This window comes from Cervus canadensis, chromosome 18 (assembly GCF_019320065.1).
Source record: "Cervus canadensis isolate Bull #8, Minnesota chromosome 18, ASM1932006v1, whole genome shotgun sequence".
Lineage (NCBI taxonomy): Eukaryota > Metazoa > Chordata > Mammalia > Artiodactyla > Cervidae > Cervus > Cervus canadensis.
The window spans coordinates 39201611-39227163 of NC_057403.1; the positions used below are offsets into that span (position 1 = coordinate 39201611).

At 42.9% G+C, this 25553-nt stretch overlaps 1 protein-coding gene across 1 annotated transcript; it reads left to right on the top strand.

Moving 5' to 3' along the window:
* The first annotated feature begins 1635 nt into the window (after positions 1-1635).
* GOT2 (glutamic-oxaloacetic transaminase 2) lies at positions 1636-24957 on the top strand. Its single transcript, XM_043436116.1, has 10 exons — positions 1636-1913; positions 11878-12034; positions 14162-14290; positions 16587-16646; positions 17184-17345; positions 17716-17820; positions 18933-19083; positions 19342-19507; positions 22696-22846; positions 23450-24957. The coding sequence occupies exons 1-10, from the start codon at positions 1825-1827 to the stop codon at positions 23570-23572; spliced, it is 1293 nt and encodes a 430-aa protein (XP_043292051.1). The 5' UTR covers positions 1636-1824; the 3' UTR covers positions 23573-24957.
* The last annotated feature ends 596 nt before the right edge of the window (positions 24958-25553 follow it).

Here is a 25553-nt window from a genome sequence, read left to right on the forward strand (position 1 = left end):
TCTAAATGGCTCCATATTACGCTTATAGTTCTGTAGCTTGCTTTTTTATGTTCTTGAGGTCATACGTGTGGATACCTATAAACTGAGCTCATTCAGGTCAGCAGTCTGTAATTTTTCACTGCATGACTATAACAGCACATGCGTTTAATTTTCTATTGATAGGCAACTAGGTTGTTGCCTGTGTCTTACCTTTACCAATAACATTTCACTGACATCCTTAAACATACACAAGGTCTCTAGGATCTATCCCGGAAAGTATAATTGCTAGGCTCTGGGGACAATGATTGTTATGCGTTGAAACGTATCCTGCAAAACAGGTAGCTTGAAGTTCCAACCCACATACCTGGGAATGTGATTTACTAGCAAAGGAGGTCTTTGCAGATGTAATCAAGCCACTAATGTGAAGCCCTTACGGTGGTCCCTAACCCCATATGACTGGAATCTGTGTAAGAATTGAAGAGACACACAAGGAGAGAACACCACATGTACATGGAGACAGGGGTTAGAGCAATCTGTCAGTAAGCCAAGGAACTAGCAAGGAATGCTGGCAACTGCCAGAAGCTAGGAGAAAGGCATGGAACAGATTCATCTCAGGGACTCTGGAAGGAAGGAATTCTGCCTTGATTTTGGAATTCTAGCCACTTAAAACTGTGAAAGAATACGCTTCTGTTGCTTTAAACCATCCAGTTTGTAGTAATTTGTTACAGCAGTTGTTAGGATAATGGAAATCATGGCCTGTGAGGGCAAAAGCTGAGGTCAGAGAGTGAGCAGATGAGTCTGAGACAGTAAGTTGGGGCTGCCCTAGGAAGAGCCTAGAATGTGCCACTAGGTAGGCATCTAGACTTACTCATTTACACAGTCATGCCAGAGAAGATTAACTAAGTCGGCAAGAGACACAGTTCTACTTGGGTTTTAGAGAAGGGGGTCACAGAAACAGCCATTGGGAATTACCTGGCGGTCCAGTGGTTAGGACTCTGTGATTTCACTGCCAAGGGCCAGGGTTCAATCCCTGGTGGGGGAACCAATGACTGGGAACCACCAAGATCCCATAAACTGAGCAGCATGGCCCAAAAAAAGAGAAACAGCCACTGTTTAGAATGGACTTGTTTGAATCTTTCCACGTCTGGAGTCTCAAATTTATTTGCTTTTTCCTTTAAGAAGGATTAATTCCCTTCCACACACAAGTGCAAGGATTTGACAAACACAAGGTTATCATTAACCAGTTGCTTCTAGTTTACTAAATCAGACCCTGTTTTTAGACCTAATCGGCTAATCTCGCCTAATCCTCAGAAGAGTCCCAAGAGATAACGCATGTTATCTTCTCCATAACAGAGATTAGAAACCACTCGGGAACAAGATGAGGTGATCTGCATTTACGGAAACATCCGGCTGAAGATTTAGGAACGGCCACTTAGGTAACTGGCTCTATAGTCTTAGGCAAATTACTTCACCTACGTCAGCCTACCTTTTCCCACCTTTTAAAGTGGCATAATAGCAGCTACCCCTTCGGTAGGGCCCGTCGTCGTTAAATGAAAGAAGTGTGTCGAGCGCTGTAAACTGCGATAAACTGTGCTGTCACTGTTTTCCGGGACCACGTGGCGCCAACCCGGGACCCGCCACCCAAGACTGCACAGAAATCAAGCCGTTCCGCTCCGACCGCCAGGGTGCGCTGTGACGCAGCTCGGGGCCCGGCGGAGGCCGCTCTAGCCTCTCCCGGGGGAAGTCGCTGCCCTTACCTTCAGCAGGACCTCGCGCCTCTGGGTCCGCGCCCGCTGGCATCTCCGCTCAGTCCTCCAGCTACCCACTGCCCGCCTGCCGCCCACCATGGCCCTGCTGCACTCTGCCCGCGTCCTATCCGGAGTCGCCGCGGCTTTCCACCCAGGCCTTGCTGCCGCGGCTTCTGCCAGAGCCAGGTAAGCAGGAGGAAAAGGAGCCGGGGCCACAGGCCTGCCCCGCCGAGCTGCCGGCGCCCCAGGACCTCTAAACCCGCCTTGAAGGCACACGCGGGCACCCTCACACACCAACTTTCTCCGCTCCCCTCTCGGATTCACAGGGGGCTGATGACTGAGCGTCCACATCTCACAATGACCCTTTGGGTCCTACATCCCACCGCTCCCATGTCCGTGGGACTGTCGGAGAGCGTGCCAGCGCGTTCCCCTGGGTTAGGAAGTATGTCCCTCTACGGCAGCCGGACTTCATTCGAGGTTGGGGGCGGGGGTGGGATCCAGACTCGCAGTTTCGGCTCGGTTGGGGGTGGGGGCGAGGGGAGAGCCCCGGGGCTGCGGCGCGGAGCAGGCCTCGCGCGGGTTGGCTGCGGCGCCGGCACTGCCTCGCGCCTATTGGCTGAGGCGCCAGGGGCGCGTGTGCCCTTGACCCGGCCGCTCTAGGGGGGCGGCGGGGCTCACAGGTAGTGGTCTCCCTGGGCCGCTGCAGACTTAGACGGACTGCGGCTGACTGCTATTTGTGTGTCGGGGCAAGGACGCTCGACGGAGGAAGATTCTCGGGCTGTGGCTTTCGGGCCCGGCTTTCTTCTCTGCATCCTGTGACCTTGGCTCGCGGCATCCTCCCGCCAGTCGCCTCCTGAGTCACCAGTGACCCCTCCCCCAGCCGTTTGTCCCTTGGATGTAAGAGTCCGGGTGTAGTGACCCTCCCCCTCCCGCCTATTTTCCCTCAGGAGGTCTGGCTGTAGGAAAGTTGCCTTTCTTCCCCTCCCACTCGCTCTGCTTTTCGATCTAGTGAATATTTCTTCATCCAAGTTTCACAGAGCCAGGCACTAGACCTGTTCTAGATAGATACTGCAGTGATCAAACAAGCCCGAGGGAGGGGTCGGTGCCACTCAAAAATTCCAAATATGTTATTTCAAACTGTGTGATGTGTTGCAGAGAAAAAGTTGCAGAGCATGAAACGAGTCAGTAAACCCTTCTTAGTGGAGCGACCTAAGCCAGGCTATTTAATTCACTCAAGAAGCCGATTTGGGACAGTGCCCTTAATAACTCCCTAATCGGGAACCGAGTCTCCAAAACCACCGCAATCAGATATTAACTCCAAAGAGCGAAGCCTTGACCTCTTGGACGTGTCTTGGCCTTTTTGTTTGAATGCATGCAGGAAGCCTCTAAGCCGGCAGGACACTTTGTCCTTTCCAGACCGTGTACAAGTTTGCCCAGGCTTTCACTTTCTTCTCTCCCTGATTTGGTTCCTTCTTGGCCCACTGTCAAGCTGTGCTCTTTCAGGCAGCCTATCTAGTGGGCCAGAGTTAGGGAGGGCTTATTCCATGGACGGAGGAGCCTGGTAGGCTACAGTCCATGGGGTCGCAGAGAGTCGGACACGACTGAGTGACTTCACTTCACTATCATTTATGCAGCAAATTTGGAGAACAGAAAGCAGTGCCTAAAATTATAACCAAGTGACAGTCTGTTTCACCATTGTAAATCTCTTGTTCTCTGGATTTGACTGAGTGCCCTCAGCTCTGCTTACAAAGTGCTTGGTGAAAATCCCTGTGGCTCTGTCCTTTTAGTCATTCTTTCACTTTGACAGCCTGATTCTTTTGTGTCTTTTCCCCATTAGAATGTGAATTCCATGAGAGCAGAGACTTTACCTACTACTGTTCTATCTCAGCACTTACAGTGTTGGCTGGCATGCCTTTGAAATGAAATATTTTAACTTTAAACTTTGATTTTTAAATTAATGCAACAGAGACAAATACAACATTTTAGCATTGTATCTTAGTTCAAAGTCTAAACATAGGGGAACCAGAGTGGTGCAAAATGTGTACCAAAATAGTCTTAAAATATGTGAGCACCTGCAGTTGAGGTGTTCAGGTTTAACTATGATGCATGACTGAGTGACAGAAACAGGTGCCAGGCCTGGCTATGACTGTTGAGACAACAAGAAAGTAAGAACCTCCTTTCCTGCCACTGTGGATGTGATCTTTACCTAAAGCCAGATGGTAAAGTTGGAAAACATCTATAAAAAATAAACTCAACTGGTTGAAGTTTCTTTTTCTTTTTTTTTTTTTTTAACAGCTCATTCTAATACAGTGAAACCTTGGCAATTGGTATTCTGAAGAACTGGGTATTTGTCCTATGAAATACTTAATTTTCATACTTGAGTCATTTAAATGAACTAAGTTCAAGTGTTTCATATAGCTGCATTTTTTATACAGAAAACACTAAACATTTAACCTTATTGTGCTGTAAAAACATAGTAACATGAAATCAGACAAAGTCACAGGACAGTGAAGAAAGGAAAATATGCTAATGTATTTTATAGATATCTGTTCTCATTTAATTCTGATTATTTAATTAGTAGTGAAATAACTGAAAGAGTATCAGGAGACCCTTTAAAAAGGCAGTGTACAGTAGTGGTATAGTAACCAGTAAGAAGATCACAGTTGTATCATCTTTGCTGTTTTAGTTCTATGATCATAAGCAAGTCAATTAACTTCTCTTATTTTAAATTAAGAATGTGAGGGAAAGCATTTTAAAAACTATGAAGCACTAGGTAGGCCTGAAGAAAATTGCAGGGTTTTTGAGTTGGAGATGCTTATTTGCATACTTTGTACCTAACATCTTTTGGTTGGCTGGTAAACATTGCTCAATGGCTGAAGCTTTGCACTTTTGTCCAAAGTGCATAGATAAGAGTGCTTTGTAGGCCACAAGTTATCAGCATCGATTTTGTCCCTGGAGCACTCTTGGTTCCCACTAGTACTCTCTTAAAAACAGAGTTCTTGCAGTGTAGGTATAATCTTTACCCTTTTAAGCAATAGAATAATAAAGGGCATAAAGGACTCAAACATCCTAACTGATGTAAAACTAAATCAAATGGAATATCCCTGCTCCTTTATTTAGATTAAGATTTAATATTTTGAAATTCTTTTAGAATTCTTAAAGATACCACTCAGTCAGTTCTCTGCCAGAAGACTCAAGGTTGTGATTTCTGAAGAAATTTCTCTACTAGATAAACTTCTTAAAGAACTTGACAAATACGTGCTTTTCATACCCTTTAATAAGAAGGGCGCCTTCTCCTTGTGGTTTAGGAGCAGTGGCTCTGTCATTGTTGATGGAAGGCCTTGGAAATAGAACTGTGTTTTTAAAAGTGAAAATTGCTTATTGAAAGTTCTATGTCCTTAGACACTCAGGGCACTCCTTGCACTCATAATTTAATGATAGTGATACAGATGGGCAGATGGCTACATGTTTCCAGGGTCTGAATCATGAGTAGGATATAATGAAAACTTTCGCCAGGCATGGTTCAGAAATTGCTTCGGGATATCTGTTTGTTACTATTGCTTAGGTACTGAAACAGCCTAGCAGCCTAGAACAGTGAAAAAGAATGAGAAGGAATTTGAGTCCTGGCAGGAGCGCTAGTCAGGAGGAAGATTGATGCTATCTCCCAAGACTCCAGGAAAAAGCTGAGTAGTAATCCTTAAAAAGCAAGAAAGGCCTGCATCTGGTCATAAAGTTGTAACTTACGCGCCTTGAATTTTTTACATACTTGCCTCACGAGTCTCTGTACTAGTGGCAAGATGGTTAATAAAAAAAAAAAGTAGTGGTAATTACTTAGTGATACCAGCTAACATCAAGCACTCTCTGTGTACCAGGCCCTGTTTTTGAGTGTTTTACATTTAATAACTCCTTTCATCCTTATCACAACCCTCTGAGATAGGTACTGTTGTGCCCCCACTTCACAAGTAAGGAAGGTTGAGGCTTAGAGAAGTTCATTGATTTGCCAGTGCTCACATAGCTGGTAGGTGACTGAGCATTGGAATCCATGCTGTTTGCCCAGTCCTGACATTGCCCAGGGCAAGCTGGTAAAAGAAGTAAACGCCTGGAAAATCTGAAAATGGAATAATCCACCCTTTGACAAGAGAGAATTAGCTGTACACACCAAGTACAGCTCCGGAGACTGAGACAGTTTTCAACTTGTCAGGAGAGCTTAAATTTACCTCTGCAGCCATGTCTGAGCAGCCGTCCCGTGTGCCTTGTGGAGGAGAGAGGTATATTAGTGCTGACTGGCCACAAGTTCAACAAGAGAACGATTGTTGGGGAAGAAATTCTAATGAAATAATAGTTCATCAGGCTTTCAGTGTGGGTAGTGTGCTGTGCTGTGCTGAAGCATTTGATTGGTTAGGATTGGATAGATGATTACTAGAAAAAGGTGGGCTATTTCACCTAAGTCATTGGGAACCTTGCTTCCCTAGCTTCCAGTTTCTACTACAACACCCTAGGCTCTTTCTTACCCTTAGCCTCTGCTTAGAATGCCTTTTTCCTCCTTTAATCTGTAGCATTTAGCTCTCAGGTCACCTCCTCCTGGAAGCCTTCCTAAGCATGTACTTCACTCCCCTTCCCCGGCTATCAGGCCCTTTCCTCAGGGCCCCCATGAATAATAATCTATGCCCTGAACCTGTCTTCATCACTGTACATTATCCCCCTCACCTCCAACCCCCAGCCTACATTGTCCATAACTCCGTACTGGTCACTCCACTGGGCTAATCTGGTGGTGAGGGATTGTGTTTTATTCTTTTTTTTATACCCAACTCTTAGCACACAACAGGTTCTCAACAACTGATTTAGAGGTCAAAAAGACTTTGTTTTCTATCATATGAAACTATAAAAACACCTTTCTGTTCATTATCCCTGAAGGAAAAGGTCGAATAAGCTTTTTCTCAGGACAGTAATTTACCATGAGGTAAAAAACCTCAGTTTTATCCACTAATGCATCCATGCTGCCAGGAGGTTTATTGCGGGGGGTGGGGGAGATAGTGCTTTTCAGGGGTCAATCACAAAAATAGTTTTTGGTAAAAGATAGCCTGAAATTTTTATGTTTTCTGTAGCTAGGATTCAATTTTGGGAAGGTCAAATGAAAGTGTTGTTAGATGTTATTAATATTTGATCCCTTGATTAAGATTAACGAAGGATTGTGAGTGCCAGAGAAGTAATCACTGCTTACCTATTTGATCAAAACAACAACAAAATGATATAAACATATAACATGATTGTAAAGAACCTGGCTCTTTCAAATGTGCAGAACATCAAATAAAAAAAAAAAAAAAAACTGAGTTGGAAAAGAGAAGAAAAAAAAAAACTCATTGTACCTTAAATTCTTTTGTTCACTGAATTGCTAGCCAAAACTAAGATTAATCTACTAAATTTGTTCTAATTTATGCTTAAATAATCAAAGACATGAGAGTCAACATAAAGCATAGAGAAGTATTCTGCTTCCTAAAACACAGAATCTCTAATATCTAGACAGTTTACACGAAAGGTAAAAAGTAACCTTTCATATTGTTGGTAAAATCACCAAGAATGATTGATTGAGCAAAACCTTGTTAAAATGGCAACACATTTCATAGCTTCTTTTCAGATTCAGTTATTACAAATCAAAACAAAGTTCACTTTCTGAGGTTTGTCATGTAGCACCACTTGCAGCGTCTCCGTTCACTGACAAGGGATTGAACCAGGCCACTGCAATGAGTCCTACCCGTGAGGCTACCGTAGAACTCAGCTCCCCTAAGGTGTGTCTTACACATTCTTTCACAAACTGACACTTTAGGATAGTCTCTCAGTTTCATTTCTGATACAGTAAATCTTGGTAGGCATATGCCATATAAATTAAGGCTCAAAGGCTTTTTTGGATCCTCAGTAAATTGTAAGAGAATAAAGGGATACAAAGACCAAAATGTTTGAGAGCAGCTGCTTTAGGACAACACTTTCTTCCCTTGAAAAACAAAAACCTGCACATTTATTTCTGTATCACTGTTGATCACAGTATAGTCTCAACCACTCAATAATTATAATCTTAACCAAAGTAACTTACATTTCACAGATAAAACAGGGGAGGGAATTGATGTCAGTCCTACACAAGCATTTAATTAGGCTTAGTAATCAGCATTTTAGTATTTTGTCATACTTAGAAATTATCTCTGTATCAATGATTAATTACTCTGTTAACTCATTATAATATGAATCCAAGATTTTAAGTTATTCAGAGATCTGAGAGATTATCAAATTGAGTACTCCAAAATTTACGGTTCTCCCAAAAATTCTCTCCAAAACCCATAACCCTAGTCTAATGATGAGAAGAACATCAGACAAATTCCAAAAGAGGGGCATCCTACAGAGTATCCCTAACCAGTACTCCCAAACAGTCAACGTCATCAAAGCAAGGTATGTCTGATACTGTTGCAAGCAAAAGGAGCCTAGGGAGACATGACAATTAAATGTAATGTGGTGTCCTGGAACAGATATAGAACACTGGGTAAAAACTAAAAAGTCTGAATCAGTTGTAGACTTAATGTAGCAACCATTGGTTCTTTCATTGTTAACAAGTGTACCTTACTAATATAAAATGTTAAGAGGAAACTTGTAGATTGGGTGTACAGGAGTTCTGTATTCAATTTTCTCTAAATATAAACTGTTCTAAAAAATAAAGCCTGTTAATAAAAAGTAAAAGAATATTATTACTGGGAACTTCCCTGGTGGTCCAGTGGTGAAGACTCCCTGCTCCCAAAGCAGAGTGCTGGGTTCGATCCCTGGTCAGGGAACTAGAGCCCACACGCTACAACTAAGATCCCCCACACCACAATGAAGATCAAAGATCCCACGTGCCACAGCAGAGTCCCAGTGCAGCCAAATAAGTAAAATAAAAAATAAATATTAAAAAATATATTATTACTGTTAAAATTTAAAATTTGTCCAAAAAAAATTGGTTGAACACAAATTTACATTTTCCATAATTTTGAACATTTAGGAGTGGTGTTGGGCTTCCTAGGTAACTCTGGTAAAGAATTCACCTGCCATTGCAGGAGATGTAAGAGATGTGGCTTTTTTTTTTCTTCAATTGAAGGATAATTGCTTTACAGAATTTTGTGGTTTTCTGTCATATATCAATAAGAATTAGCCATTTATTTTCAGGGCAGCAGTGGAGAAACGGACATAGAGAACAGACCTATGGACAAAGTGGGAGGAGAGGAGGGAGAAGGGGAGATGTGTGGAGAGAGTAACATAGAAATTTACAATACCATGTGTAAAACAGATAGCCAATTGGAATTTGCTGTATACTCAGGGTACTCAAACAGGGGCTCTGCGACAGGCTGGAGGGTGGGCTGGGGAGGGAGATGCAGCTCTGATCCCTGGGACAGGAAGATCCCCTGGAGAAGGAAATGGCAACCTACTCCAGTATTCTTGCCTGGAGAATCCCATTGACAGAGGAGCCTGATGGGCTACAGTCCATGCGGGATCACAAAGAGTTGGACACGACTGAGCATGCACACATAGGAGTGCTGTTAGCTTCTTTTATCAAGTGAACTAGTGTAAATTTAGAAATAGCAAACCCACATAGAATAAAATGTATGCTTACATTAACATGAATAAAATATATAGCTGGGTATTTTAATCAAATTTAGTCTTATTTATCAAGGATTTAATTTATATGAACTTGAATTTCTAAAATGTTTCTGAGCTGCTTTAAGAAAAGAAAAATTGAGTCTAGCACATTTTAAGCACTAAAAATTCAGTTTTTGTAACAATTAGAACAGAGCACCTTTACTTTGAGGTTTTTATAATCTATTTTATCAGAGAGATTAATCTAATCAGTGTTTTCCATCTCTCACCAGAGATGGAAAACATTTAACATTCAGACACTCAGAGATATAACAAACAAAAAAGACTTTCTGAATTATACATGGAGACCTTATATCTCTTAAGATCTGTAACTTCGGACTTCCCTGGTGGACCGGTGGGGGCACGGGTTTGATCCTTGCTCTGGGAACTAAGATCCTGCATGCCAAAAAGAAAAAGCTATAAACTTCAGTTACAGGTGAGGAGTAAAAACACACAGTCAAGTCTTACTTAAAGAAAAGGTGCAGGGAACTTCCCTGGTGGTCCAGTGGCTAAGAATCCACCTGCCAACGCAGGGGACACGGGCTTGATCCCTGGTCTGGGAGGATCCTGCCTGCCACAAAGCAGCTGGGCCCGTGCAGCCCAACTGCTGAGCCTCAGTTCAAGCCCGGGTTCTGCACACAGCAACTTCTGAGTCCAGGAGCTGCAACTATTAAAGCCCAAAAGCCTAGAGCCTGTGCCCTGCAACTAGAGAAAGCCAACACACAGCAGTGAAGACTCAGCACAACCAAAAAACCATGCAGGGACTCACCTGGTGGTTAGCAGCTAGGACTCCACACTCCCAGTGCAGAGGGGCCGGGTTCGATCCCGGGTCTGGGCACTGGATCCCGCCTGCCACAACAAAGATCGAAGATCCCACGTGCCACAGCTACAACCTGGTGCAGCCAAATAAGTAAACAAATAAAGATGCAAAGCAACAACAGAGTATCTGTCATCTCTCCCAGTGGAGAATAGAACTCTGCTATCCATTTCCAGAAATCACTAATGGGCAAAGCATGATGCCACATTCACAGTCTGTGTTGCCAACAGGGACTAGCTTACTGACCATAAAGGAACCAGAACCCCCAAATTAGTAGGGACTGGGGAACAAGCTAGAGAAACAGCTATTTAGGTGCATTTCCCTCTTGGGATTCACCCTGGTAGTGCACTCCCCCAGCGAGGCAGTTCACCTGACCTCACCAGGTAAATCCACTGGGCAGTGGTAGATGACCCCAAACACTGAAAGGGTAAGGTTTTTCTTTTAATTCTTGTTTTTGTACAACTTTTCAAAGGTTACTTTTCATTTGCAGTTATAACAAAATATTGACTATATTCCCTGTGTTGTTCAATACTTGCTTGAGCCTATCTTAATACCCAATAGCTTGTACCCCCACTCCCCCTGCACCCCTGTATTGCCCCTGCACACTCCCCACTGGTGACATTAGTTTGTTTTCTGTATTTGTGGGTCTACTTCTTTTTTGATAGGTTCACTAGCTTTGTTGTATTTTTTAGATTCCATGTGTAAGTAATATACAGTATTTGCCTTTCTCTGTCTGACTTAATTTCACTTAGCATAATGCCCTCCCAAGTCAATCCATATTGCCACAAGTGGCAAGATTTCATTTAAAGGATATTTTTTAAGGTAAAATCATGACTCAAACAAATATAAAATACTGGACATTGTTAAACATTTTAACTCAATAAGTAATAAGGAAATCAGTGCCGTATTACAACCGGTTCTAAATACCTGGCAATTCTTTGTCATCTTCTCCACCACTACTGCCCCAGCCTGGTTCAAGCCTTCATCTCTCTCTCTCGCTGGCTAAGGAACCAGATCTTTCAGTGATCCTGCTGTATTTCCTCTCCCTCTCTGCATTCAGCACCCCATCTTGTGACCAGACGAGCTATAAAAATCTGTTCACATCACTGTTCTTACCTGATCACCATCTGCCCTCCAAAAAAAAACTTAAATGATTCTGTATATTTTCACTGCATCCAGGGTAGAGCCCAGGAATCTGTATTTTAGCAGGCTTTCCAAATGATGCCCTTATCAAGTTGGGAAACAGGCTAAAATGCAGCCCCCTTGGTTGGGTGTATTACATAACAACTTTACATTGGCCTTGCTTCCTTCTCTTGTCTCATCATTTACCACTCAGCTTCTTACTGCCAAATTACTTGTGATATCCTTTGCTTGGGAATTCCAGGTCAGGTTTGGACTGCGTTGAAAGCATGTACATCCACCCTGTCCTTCCCAGGATGAGTCGGGTGTTCCCTGCCTTTTGCTTCTCACAGCATTTGTGTTGATACTATTGGCCTTCTCCACTCTTCAGCAACTGCTGTGAAGTCTTAGGTATTATTATGTTATATTAGTGTCTGTTGCTATACTGTATGCATAGTAGACATGCAGACATTTCTTGAAGTGGATTTTTGGCAGATCCAAGTTGTCTCTGGCCATGGAAATCTAGGTACTGTGACTGATGTCTTATTTTTCCCATTTCAGCTCCTGGTGGGCTCATGTGGAGATGGGGCCCCCAGATCCCATCCTGGGAGTAACAGAAGCCTTTAAGAGAGATACCAACAGCAAGAAGATGAACCTGGGAGTTGGTGCCTACCGGGATGATAATGGAAAGCCTTACGTGCTTCCAAGTGTCCGGAAGGTAAGCTTGCTAGACATCTGTTTGATGGGGATAAATAACTAAAGGGCCCTCTTGAAGACAGACTCCTGGGTTGGGAGTCAGGAGACCTGGGTTCTAGTTCTGATACTCACTACCTGAATCACATGTGTTATCTGGGGTAGTCTCCTTAGCTGTAAAAGTGAGAGGTTGGAACTATATGATCTTTTCCAAGATTGAATTTCTATGATTATCTGTAAAACAGGCAAAGTGTAATGATGGTTGAGATGGTTCAGTGGCATCACCCACTTAATGGACACGAATTTAAGCAAGCTCCAGGAGTTGGTAATGGACAGGGAAGACTGGCGTGCTGTAGTCCATGGGGTCACAAAGAGTCAGACATGACTGAGTGACTGAACTGAACTGACTATAATGATTAATCCTAAGGATGCACAAAAGGTCCAAGAATGTAAACATTGTCTCTTGGTGATAGGAATAGCCCGTTGTGGATGAGGGTTACCATTGTTATGTCCCATTTCTCCCATTTTGATTGCCTTAATAAGACGCAACTACCTAAGCATGCTCTGTCCTTTCATCCTATTGAACTATTAAATAATTTTATTTTGTTATATTTTTATTAGTAGTCTTTTTACTGGTTATCACAACTGTAAATAATGTAACTAATTTTTGAAAGAAAGTATTTCCTTTCATCTGCACCTCCTCTGATGAAATAGCAATGTGCTGCTGTGTCACTTCCCAACATGGGGTAGTGATGTGTTGTTCCTACAAACAGCAGAACTAGGCATCCTGAGTGGAAGTTACTGAAGCGTAATTTTGGGTGACAGTAAAGAACCACATCTGAGCTTCAGTAGGCTGTCTCAGGCCCTTGTGAGCTGCTGCAGTTAACAGAGCAGGGGCTGAATGAACCACCGAAAGAAGAAATTTCTGAGTGTAGGAGTACAGATTAGGTGTCATCTCTCTAAGGAGAAAAAAAAGGACTTAAGAAATAGCTGTAATGAGAAGACTCACAAAAACTGCCAGCTCCTGGGTCTCAGGTCGTGCAGGGGTTACTTTTGTTCTCAGTAAGTCAGTTTAAAGTATTTGGCGTGAGGCTTCCCTGGTGGTCCAGTGGATAAGAATCTGCCTGCCAGTGCAGGGGTCGTGGGTTCAATCCCTGGTCAAGAAGATCCCACGTACCTTGGCGCAACCAAGCTCACGTGCCACGACTACTGATCCCATGCTCTAGAGCCCATGCTCCAAAACAAGAGAAACCACTGCAGTGAGAAGCCTGTGTACCACAACTAGAAAAAGCCCATGCACAGCAATGAAGACCCAGCGAAATCAAAAATTAATTAATTTTTTTCAAAAGACCTGGATTAAAAAGAAGAAGAAAGGAAGATTATCTTCCTGAACAAGTTTTTAAAAAATAAAATTTAATTTAAAAAATTAAGTATTTAGCATGTGTTAGCTATTGGCAGAAGTTGAAACACTACCACGCACTTTTGTACATTATCTCCTACTCTTTACCTGAGTCACATGAGGTGTAGACACAGCTGTTGAGCAAACTGAGATTCAAGGAGGTTAATAATCACCCAGAGTCACACCACTAGTAAGGGTCAGCCAGGCCTCCGACTCCAAAGCATGAAGATACGTGACTGTAACTGTCAACCTTGCGACCCCATGGACGTAGCCCACCAGGCTCCTCTGTCCATGGGAATTCTCCAGGCAAGAATACTGGAGTGGGTTGCCATGCCCTCTTCCGGGGATCTTCCCAACACAGGGGTCGAACCAGGTCTCCCACATTGCGGGCAGATTCTTTACCATCTGAGCCACTAGGGAAGCCCTCTTAGATTAGCATATACCTTGAAATACTCCTTTATGTATTCAGTTTGATTTTATCATCTTATATCTATTTTAAGTGTTGCTCTTAAACCTTGCTCTTATGCATTCCGAGAGTGCCATTTTTTCTTAAACCAAGAGATATCATATACCTACCCATTCACATAAAACCTAACTTTAAGAAATAATAAAATATGATTTAAAAATATAAAATTTCTGTGCTACTCATAAAATACATTCTAATTACCCTTCTTCTTGGACAGTATCTCCAAATTTTTTAAAAGAGGCTTTACTTCCAAAATTTAACTTAGAAAACATTTTTTCCTTATCTAGGCGGAGGCCCAGATTGCTGCAAAAAATTTGGATAAAGAATACCTGCCCATTGCAGGGCTGGCTGAATTTTGTAAGGCATCTGCAGAACTAGCCCTGGGTGAAAACAATGAAGTGTTGAAAAGTGGCCGGGTAAGTAGCACAGGCTCTGGCATCATACAGAGTCTGTTTTTAAATTTGACAGATTAAAAAAATAAATAAATAAATTTAACAGATTAAAGAAATTTGAAATAATTGAAACAAGAGAAGATGTATCACTTTGTGTGTGATGATTGGAGGTGGCCACACAATGACTTCCTTTAGATGGTAAATTGGCACTCTCTCAATAAAAGATTTCCTATAATACTAATTCCCAAAGTGGAGTAGGAATATGAAAATGTTGTGATCTGACCGAAGATTTGCCACTGCTTTCGCTATTAGTCTGTGTGAGCTTATGTTCATTTTACACTTAGTGGCTTTTAAGAGTGCCAAACTGTGCCGAGTTTTAAGGCCCGAAGTTAGCCCTCTCACCCTCATGCCCCCACGCTTCCAGCTTAGATACAGGAAACAGGCAGAAAACAAGCCACAGGGGGACTGCTGGGGCCAGGACGAGTCTGGCAGTCCTCTGCCTCCTCTTCACAGCCAGCTTGCACAAAAAAAGAGAGCAGCCCATACTCACTTCTGAGTGTCTCCCTCTTCTCAGGGCAGAGAACATCACTATAGCCATGAGAGGATGGATGCACAAGGGACTCCTCGATGTTTCCTCCCTCCAGTTCCCTGGGGGGCCCCCTTTCTATGAAAGAAAGAGGTCCCTAAAGGTCACTGAACATAAGCTTTTTACAAACAGATTCTTGTATGCACCCACAGAGAAAGCAGAAGCCACTTCATGCACCTGGATACAGCCAGCCAGCCTGATATGTGGGCTCATGTGCATTACAGTTTACTTGCCTTTGAAGCAAATATATTTTTAAATAGATACATTTGTGTGTTTAAATATTTACTTTTCTGGGTAAGTCTGGGGGAAAACACACAAAGTAGCAAAGCTAAACTAACACATCTCCCTTCCCCATTCCCCAGGCCAGAATAAATGAGTTATTCACAAGACTGATCTAAGTCAGTCCATCAGTTCATTTGAACTCCAAGAGAAGCATACACCCTCAACCCTAGGGTCATGTAGTATTTATTGATTGTAAGTCATGGACAAAATATGGTCTGACGGCTGTCTGTCAACCAACCAACTGTTGAAGTAAAGTGAAATCTTTCAGTCATGTCTGACTCTTTGTGGCCTCATGGACTGTAGCCTACCAGGCTCCTCCATCCATGGGATTTTCCAGACAAAAGTACTGGAGTGGGTTGCCATTCCCTTCTCCAAGGGATCTTCTCGACCCAGAAATTGAACCCAGGTCTCCCACATTGCAGCAGACGCTTTACCATCTGAGCCACCAGGGAAGATCCAGCCACCTGTTTACCCCTCATTAAAATGTCTATATTTTTCTGTAACTGTTGCTTAGTCTGTGTTCCTTGAGCAAATTACAGCTAAGACTGGCCTATCTTAAAATAACAGTTTAAATAAAATAACATCAGTTTCTCTTTTATAAATTGCCATGCCTTTGTCAGTCTTATTATCAGATCTACCGTTAGGTTTTTATTTCTATCATGCCGAAGTTTGCACAGGCAAACTTTGTTTACAAAAGAGTACATTAGTAGGGGTTCCCACCATTTAATGCACCGCCTCCCAGTCCAGAAGGTAGACTTATGTTTTGTAGAGCATAGTACTTTGTGGTGCCTCAAGCAAACAAACAAACAAACCCTTCTGTAGTTTCTTCCTCATCCCCTAAAGTTGACCAGTTTGTTTGAAGATTTACTGAGGCCATTTCCCTGTTACCCTAAAGATACTTTCAGATTATGAAAACACTTAGGATATGATTCATGTAATAATGTTATTCTAACATACTTGTTGACTTTTTAAGATGACTTGCTTTTTCATGTTCAGAGAGTCATTCAATTTCATCTAAGTCTAGAATAATATTTTAATGTAGTGGCTGTTGGTCATGTCTTTTTTCCTCTATATGAATCACTCCTTTTTCATATCTGGTTGAGGCGGGAGTTGTGTCCTGAAAATTTATACTACAGCACAGTATGACACTGACAATTTTCAGGCCAGGCCATAAGGAATTAGCTTCCACATCAGCAAAGGTGCTGGAAGGTGAAGAGCCAGCTCTTTTGAGAACCTGTAAGGAGAGTCCATCTGTCTCTTAGAAAATGGAATGAAAACAGTAGTGCCATTCTCTTGGTTCCAAATCTTCACTTGGAAGGATGCCCTCGGCTTCTGAAGAAGGAGGGTACTGGCTGCACACTGCCTCTCTGTGGGCTTGAGCTCGGGTTGGTTAAGTCGTGGGCCCGTCGGGAGAGTGGCGCACCTCACTGACCACTCGCCTCTCTGCTTCAGTATGTCACCGTGCAGACCATTTCTGGAACCGGGGCCTTACGGATCGGAGCCAGTTTTCTGGTGAGTCTGGGAACTCCTTCAGGAAAGGGCTGTAAGACGGTCTGTAAGTTAGGGGTGATGGGGTTCCCAACTGTATATGTGTTTGGCTTCTGACCTGGAAGTAGATTTCCTCTTTCCACAAGGCTGGAAGATTTCCTGTTCTCTGAAAAATAAAGTTTGAGGAGGGGAGGAATGGAAGTACTTAGAAGAAACAATAAGGAAGAGATTATTATAAAGTATAACTTACTGAGCACATACGGTAACTAGGAGCTTTTATATTTTAACATGTTTAATCTTTCTGAGGGAGACTTAGTTAATGCCATTTTACAGAGGAAGAAAGTGAGCCCAGACAGATCCTTGGCTACAGAGCCCCGTATAATTGTCGGAACCTGAACCAACCCAGGAAGTCTCACTGCTCAGTCACCACTGTCTCAATCGTAGAGAGAAGCTGACTTTCAGTAGAGAAAAACGTCCTCTCAGTAAAATATACTAACTTCTTTTTTTTTTTTTTGCCTCTTCTTTCTTCATTTTTCCATTCACTTTCATTCAATCTTTTAGCAAAGATTTTTTAAGTTCAGCCGGGATGTCTTCCTGCCCAAACCAACCTGGGGGAATCATACACCCATCTTCAGGGATGCTGGCATGCAGCTCCAGAGTTACCGGTACTATGACCCCAAGACATGCGGCTTTGACTTCACAGGCGCTATTGAGGACATTTCAGTAAGTGTGGTTCTCAGGGCAGGAGGGGGAGGGAACAAGGAATAAACCTCCTTGTGGAGGTTTGATGTCTCCTGCTTGGGTCTCAATATCCAACTTAAAATACTGGGATGAGGGACTTCCTGGTGGTCCAGTGGTTAAGGCTCTCCATCCACTGCAGGGTGTTATGGATTTGATCCCTGGTCAGGGAACTAAGATCCTACATGCCACGTGGAGTGGCCAAAAAAAAAAAAAACCCACAAACCAAGATGAGCTAATTCCCAGACCTCATGTTATCGTCGTTACTTATCAAATAATGGCGACCCTGTGGCATTTCAGGTAAATGATCTCCTGTAAAGCTGCAGAGTAATCTCTTGGTCCTTGTTCTCTTTAGAAAATACCAGCGCAGAGTGTCATTCTCCTGCACGCCTGTGCCCACAACCCCACGGGAGTGGACCCTCGTCCTGAGCAGTGGAGGGAGATGGCGACAGTGGTGAAGGTGAGGGGTGAACTGACCGGTGACCGTCCTGCCTCTAGGAGCTGGCCTTGGATGCTTCAGTTGGCAGAGTCTTAGCCGTGAGAATGCACCTCAAGGCTGCATGAACTTTCCACACGTTGTGTAGTCACCGGGAAAGAATTCCTCATTTGCATAATTAGCAGTTCTGTAATTCATGATACACCAGGAGTTTGAAAAATCACCTTTTGTTCCTCGGCCAAGACGTATGGGATTCTGATAAAACTTGTCCCTGGCTAGTCTGCACAGCTAGCCTCCTCAGCCCCGTAATACCTGCCGGTGGCGCCTCCCCTTGCCCTGGTCAGTGGTTACCCGGTCTTCCTTTCACCCACTGTTTCACATCCCCTCCTGTCTTTGCCCCTCTCCTCAGCACTGCCATTAATTATTCACAGTGATTCTCATTCTTCTCTGAGAGAAGGCACTCGTCAAAGTTCCCAAGGAGGGAGATACTCCTGTTGCCTCACGTCCCCATTCTCATTCCTTTCGGTTTCCCCTTTCTTTGGATTCTGTCAAACCTAAGCTGCGAACAGAACGAGTCAGAAAAGCATTCAGAGAACACTTTCCAAATGAGATGGTTATAAAGAGGCCTGGAATAAGATGGCCTGCCAGAGTCGCATTAGCCCCAGGAGAGGCTGAGGCTAGTCCTACGTTGATTGGACCAAAAGGATTACCCAGACCACTGTGGGCCTTAGAAGAGCTTCCTGTTTGGACTTCCCTGGCAGTCCAGTGGTTAAGACTCTGCTCTCCCAACGCAGGGGGCACAGGTTCGATTTCTGGTCAGGGAACTAAGATCCTCCATGCTGCACAGCTGGGCCACAAAACAAGGAAACAGTTTTCCTGTTTGACCACACAGCATTCTTTCCAGATTGGATCATCTTTTCTTAATGTCTTCTTGAAGGATTATATCCACCAACATAAAATATATATATATGTTAATTTCTTAACTCTAGGAAAGTTAAACATCTCCAAACTGACACCTGGGGACAAAACTGTTGACTCTGAGCAAAGCAGGCATGGTCCGATAAGCACAGGTAATCATCTGGGGCGTCTTGAGAAGGACTGCCTAAAGCTTTGGTCATCTTTTCTTTCCTTCCCAGAAAAACAATCTGTTTGCATTCTTTGACATGGCCTACCAAGGTTTTGCCAGTGGCGATGGTAACAAGGATGCCTGGGCTGTGCGCCACTTCATCGAACAGGGCATTAATGTTTGTCTCTGCCAGTCCTATGCCAAGAACATGGGCTTATACGGTAAGCTAAAGGACTGAGGATGATGTGTGTTCTGTTGAGATTGAAGAAGTGCTGGGAGAGGGGGCCACAAAAGTGTAGAGTCAAGGGGGGAGGGATTGTACATGAGGATGTGGTGTTTTTTTTTTTTGAGGATGTGTTTATAACAGAGTTATTTTTGCAGTGCTTCTAATGGAAACATATAAGACATAGCAAATTCAATCATGATTGCCTTTATCATTTTCAGAGAACCAGAAGACAAGATCCATTTTGTCTTTTCAGGTGAGCGTGTGGGAGCCTTCACTGTGGTCTGCAAAGATGCCGAGGAAGCCAAAAGAGTTGAGTCCCAGTTGAAGATCCTGATCCGTCCCATGTATTCCAACCCCCCTATCAATGGGGCCCGGATTGCCTCCACTATTCTGACCAGCCCGGATTTGCGGAAACAATGGTAAAGGCGATTTGCACCTCCCCAGCCATCTGCCTTTCCCACCACTGATCCTTCAAAGCTCCCTTATACTTGGCTTATAGGGGCATGCAGTTATCACTCAGCTTCCATAGATGGAAGGGGAAGAAGGAGAGAGGAGTATGCATTTTGTCAGCACTTTCAAACAAATAAACTGGTTTTCCCCTGTAAGAGACAGGCCTAATTCAGAAACAGCAGTTCCCTGTAGTCCATCATCTCCATGTTAAGTAAAACCTGCCTTCTCTTAAACTGAAAACTTTTTAATGAATGTTTTATTTTTTGTTTTTATCCTAATAATAGCAAGCATTGAATTGGTATTTCTGCATATTTTGTATTATCTATACTATCTGAATCTGTTGGTACCTGTGCTCTAAATTAGTGTTACTCAGAAAAAAAGATTCTTTTAATTACAATCCACATAAAGCTTATGTCTTACATCATTACCTATGTATGTATGAATATATAACTGAAACTATATACATATATGTATACACTATATATGTGTGTGTGTATATATACACACACAGCTTTCAAAACTCAATATTTGGTCTTCCTGAGCTATACTCCAATTTTTTTTAAAATGCCAATTGCCCCCAACTATACTGAGTTTATGACCTACTAATGGGTCATGGCCACAGTTTAGAAAACATTGCTCTAGATCAGGGGTTGGCAAACTGTTCTGCAGATCAAATCTAGGCTGCCCCAATTCTAGTAAATAACATTTTATTGGCCCACAGCCCTGCCCTCTTCTTGATTAATTTGTATGAATGCTCTCATGTCACAACAGCAGAGTTCAATAGTTGTTAACAGAGGGTTATACAGCCCACAAAACCTAATATATTTATGATCTAGCCCTTTAGAGAAAGCTTACCAACCCTTGCTCTATATAATTCAGAGTCTTGGAAGATGTGATTTGTTATGTAAGGGTTTATCCTGTATAGCTGATTAGCTGAGGGGTAGATCCCTAAGCGGCTAATGGGATAGAAAAGCTAAGTCTGTAAGAAACTTCATCCTCAGCTCACCTGGACATCATGTGACAACTATTTTTTCTACCTTAAATTAATCCTACGAACATTGAGGGTAAATAGAGTCTGGTTCAGGATATTTCAGATATATGCTAGGCTTACTAAAAAATCAACTACTTTTTAAATGAGAATTTTATTTTTTTCTTTTACAAAATTATTGTATGATTACATTTCAGAAAATTTGGGCAAGTCACTATAACCCAGACTTTTTTTCCCTTTGCTGTTATTATTCCTATTGTAACATGAATAATATGTCTATGTATTATATGTGTGTATATATATTAGATATATATGCGTAGGGTTGGTTTGTTTTTGTCACAAAAAATTATAATAACCTTTTTTCCTTAATTTTTAAGTGGTTTTTAAAAAAGATTTCCATGGTCCTTAATGTTTATCAAGATGTTTATTTTTTTTTTTATGTGTGCATTTCAATATTCATTTGAAGTCTGTAGTGTACAGAGATGACAGAGATACTGTGCTAGGTGACTAACATGTGGGTCCCTTTGGGGAGTTTGTAATCTAGTGAGAGAGATAACATGTATAGCATTGATACAAGACAGACAGACAGGACAAATGCTGAGTAAAGGAAGAGCTATTGATTAGTGGGAAGTGAGGGAGGATGTGATGCAGACAGCATCATTTGACTGTGCCTTGAAGAGAGAAGGAGCTCTTTTCCAAAGAAAGGGAGGCGAAAGGAAACTTGGAGGGAGAGATGTGCGTGAGGATCAGCACAGGTGCGTGATGCACATCATGCAGGGTGTGCTTTGAACGTCGCGAGTTTTGTGGGAGAAACACTGAGTGTAAGGAGGATGCAGAGGGCAGCGAAGCTGGGAAGGTGGGAGCAGATCATGTACTTTGATATTGTTAAGAAGCCAGATCTTCATTCTGTGGACAACAGGGATCGTGGATGTGATCCTTGGGGGCACTGGTAGCTGAGGTGGCCCTGCATCTAGCCATTTCATGTGCTCAGTGCCTTTAGGGCCCAGGCTCAAAGTGAATGGAGCTGGATGAATAGGACTACAGGAAATTTAAAATCAAATGCCATCCTTAGTGGGGCCAGAGGTTCCAGCTCCAGCCAGTAATCTCACTGCTGGTGCAATGTTGCCAGCTTCTTGTTTTTTAAGAGAGGCTGCAAGTCTACATCTTTATGTGCAAGTGCCAAATTTAGGAGTGTTTAACTGGGTCAAATAAGACCCAACTAAGACTCTTATTTGACCTTTAGCTGGCAACATGTAACCTCTGTTCTAACTCTGCATGACACCATCATAGAGAGATGGTTTGGAAAAGTGAACACATAAGAACAAGGAGGTAAATTCTTCACAGTCATCTAGCTGGTAAGAGCCCACAAGAATTGCCCAGAGCTCCACAGGAATGGAATGAAAGGGTAGTTCCTGAGGAAGGGGGAGACTGTGTCTTTAATCCAGAAGACTGCTTTCTTTGCTCCCCCAGGTGGAATTAACCCTGTCTTCTCAGGGCTCTCTTAGCACAGCACGAATCTATTGGTTCATAGCTTGTCCTGCTTTGTTCCATAGTCGGTTGTTTACAGGTATGCCCCCGGCCACGGGTGGTGAGCCTTTAAAGGCAAGGGCCAGGTCTCAGTCCTCCCTTTCTCCTCAGCACTTAGATATGGCTGGGCACATAGTCATTTCATAGCACACTGTCTTAACTGTGAAGGTGGGAATGTTTCCTCCATCCATGTTAAAGAATAAGGTAATATTTTACTGTTTAATTTGAAGGTTTTGCCCCCTGTATAAAAGATGGAGAGCCTTAGCCCTCCTAAGTTTTAGAATGATTTATTCATTCTTCTTTTTTTGTAACTTGAAATTCTAATTGGCTTTATTAAATAATTCATAAATTGGGCAGTATCCATCTGATAAGTAGAAAGGCACTCTGTTCATTTTCCTTAATAACTCAATTACGTCAACTATTTTAGTTGCCTGATCATAGTGCTCTGATATAAAGCAGAAGGCTATCAAATAGCTTTCTTCCCAGACCAGGACTTGGTCAAGAACAGAGAATTGAGGCACCCTGGGAGAGTACTCAAGGGAGGTTATTAATAAAAGTGCTGAGAGCTGGCTTATCTGTCAGTGCTTGGCCAGAACTGAGCTACATCTTGGGGAATTTTTTTTTTTTTTTTTTTTTTAACAGGTTGCAAGAAGTAAAGGGCATGGCCGACCGCATCATCAGCATGCGGACTCAGCTGGTGTCCAACCTCAAGAAGGAGGGCTCCTCCCACAACTGGCAGCACATCACCGACCAGATCGGCATGTTTTGTTACACAGGCCTAAAGCCTGAACAGGTGAGGAGACTCCCATTTCTCTCCCACTGACTAACTGGTCAGTCCTTGCAAACCAGAATTCCTCAGGTCACCTGTGTATTTAGGATTACTCTAAGAAGAATCAGTTTGAAGCCTTTTTAGGTAAAAGAAGTATGAAGCATTCATTTCGTTTTATTCTTTGTTAGTCGTTTACCTTTTGTTAGTACTATACCTATCTGTTTACTCTGTGAGGTTACAAACTTCTGAAGAACAGAGCTTGTCTTGGTCACTTTTATGACCAGCACAGTTTCTCAAAAAGATTCCAGAACAAGCAAGAGCCTGAATATTGATAGGAGAAGTAGCTATTTCGTAGCTAGATTCTGGATCAGTTTTTCTAGAAATGCTGAATCTAAGATTTTTTTTTTCACCTGTCCCCATCTCAGAATTCAACATCCTACTTTAAGATAGCTATTTATTCTTCTTTTGTTCTAAGCTAACACACCAAACTCTAGGAATGGGTTTAAGTGAGAAAACAGAGCTTCTGTTATTTTTTTTCTGTTCTAACCATTGGCTAGTTGTGCTGTGCCAGGGCTGGGGAGACCAGCCCCCTCAAACAGGAAGGACCCACACACTCTTCTCTCGCAGGTGGAGCGGCTGACCAAGGAGTTCTCCATCTACATGACAAAGGACGGCCGCATCTCTGTGGCGGGGGTCACCTCAGGCAACGTGGGCTACCTTGCTCACGCCATTCACCAGGTCACCAAGTAATTCCCCTGGTCAGTGGGAACAGAGACAACCTTCCTATCTTCAGCCTCTGCTGTTATGAGATTCACATGGAGGAAGAGGGAGGGTGGATGGTGGTGAGCGGATCATTTTTTTCCAACCACAGTACTTTAAAACTCAGCGATTGAATGTGTTTCTCAGAAAAGAACGTGCAGTGAAATAGGGCAGAGGCACCTGTGACTGGTGTCGGGAACTTTGTGGCTGTAAACCAAACTCACCGTCATCCTTTATTTCCAGTTTTTCCACCAGAGTTTACATGTACGAGAAAGTCCAAAAAAAAAAAACAAAACCCTGTCAATCACACCATTGCAATATTTCAGAAGCTTTAAGTGAAACACCTTTTGGTGTCACGGGTTTCTCCGTAGAACCAGCCTGAAAACCGCGCCTGTTAGAGGCTTTGTCAAAATACGAAGTTCTAACATTAGCAGTCAGCCTCACGTTTGTCCTCCCGTGACTGAGCAACTTGTCAACAAACTGTATTATGGAAATCATGTTTTCTTCTTTTTTTTTTGGAAATCATGTTTTACAGCGAGTCTGCTACCACTGTAGTGGGAGAAAATAAAAGATGCTCTTTCCCAACTTATTTAAGAAAAAGAGAAAGAAGGCTCTCCTTTCTAGTACCTGCAGGATTTTAATGTTCCTCTTTTCTCCCTAATCACTGCTGTTCCTTTCCTCGGGCACAGAGATCTGTAACTAGCCCAGATTTTCATCCTGTCCTACTCCCAGAGTGACCATCAGTCCCATCCCATAGGATTTACTTATTTGAAGAATGAAGAACATTATTTACTGCTCATCCCAGTACCCTCGCTTTTCTCGTAACTGCACTTTATTTTGGCATCCTCTTCAGTGATGGTTTATTTGGCATCCTCTTCAGTGATGGTTTATTTGGCATCCTCTTCAGTGATGGTTTATTTGGCATCCTCTTCAGTGATGGTTTATTTGGCATCCTCTTCAGTGATGGTTTATTTGGCATCCTCTTCAGTGATGGTTTATTTGGCATCCTCTTCAGTGATGGTTTATTTGGCATCCTCTTCAGTGATGGTTTACTTGGCATCCTCTGCAGTGCTGGTTTGCTTGGCACCCTCTGCAGTGCTGGTTTGCTTGGCACCCTCTGCAGTGTGGGGATGTCGCCTCTGCCCAGCTGGCCCTCGTACCTCTGTGCGGTGTGGTCGTGCAGTCAGTCATCTCATCAGGAGTCAGGCAGAGCAGGGTAGAACCGGGAAAGAGGATATTCTGGGCTTCAGTTTTAACCTTTGTGTGCTGCCAGCTGGGCTCAGGCTTCACCCTCTGGAAAGAAAACCATTTGCTCTAATCATGTAGACTTATTGCAGCCTGGTTTCTCTGTTACAATAAAGTTACTGTAGATCCAACCTGTCTACCACGTTATCTTTTTTCTTTAATGGGATGAAAAGGTATGAGTGGGTATATATCCCCAGAATCTGGAATTGTGTCCAGGTGACCATAAGCCAAGAGATGTTTTAGCTGTTGCGAATGTAAACTAAAGCCACATCTTAGGTGTCATTCCTTATATCCAGTCCAATAATGTTGAAAATGTGGGTATAATCCTTTGGACCTTGGGGAAACAAGTGAGTGGAGTACCTCAAAATCCTGTGGCTACAGGCAGTGATGAGGAGATGATGGGGAGGTGGCAACTTCAGATATCTACATGATTCAAGTAGGTAATGTAAAGAAATAGTGCATGTAGAGTAAAAAAGTGATGTGAACTTGATGTGAGATGCTTATTGGTGACGAGCCAACATCCTCAGAGTGAGACATAGTAGAGAAGTAATTGACAGGTACTGTGAAAACAAAAACCCAGGGCTGCAGATCTTCAATTTTTCAAATAAAATGGAAATCCTGATTTTTTTTTTTTAGGAGGTCTATTGATGCTTAAAAGCTGGCAACTAATTCTTTTTTTGTTAATGACTTATAAGCAAGATGCAAACTAGATCACCATTGTGCAGCC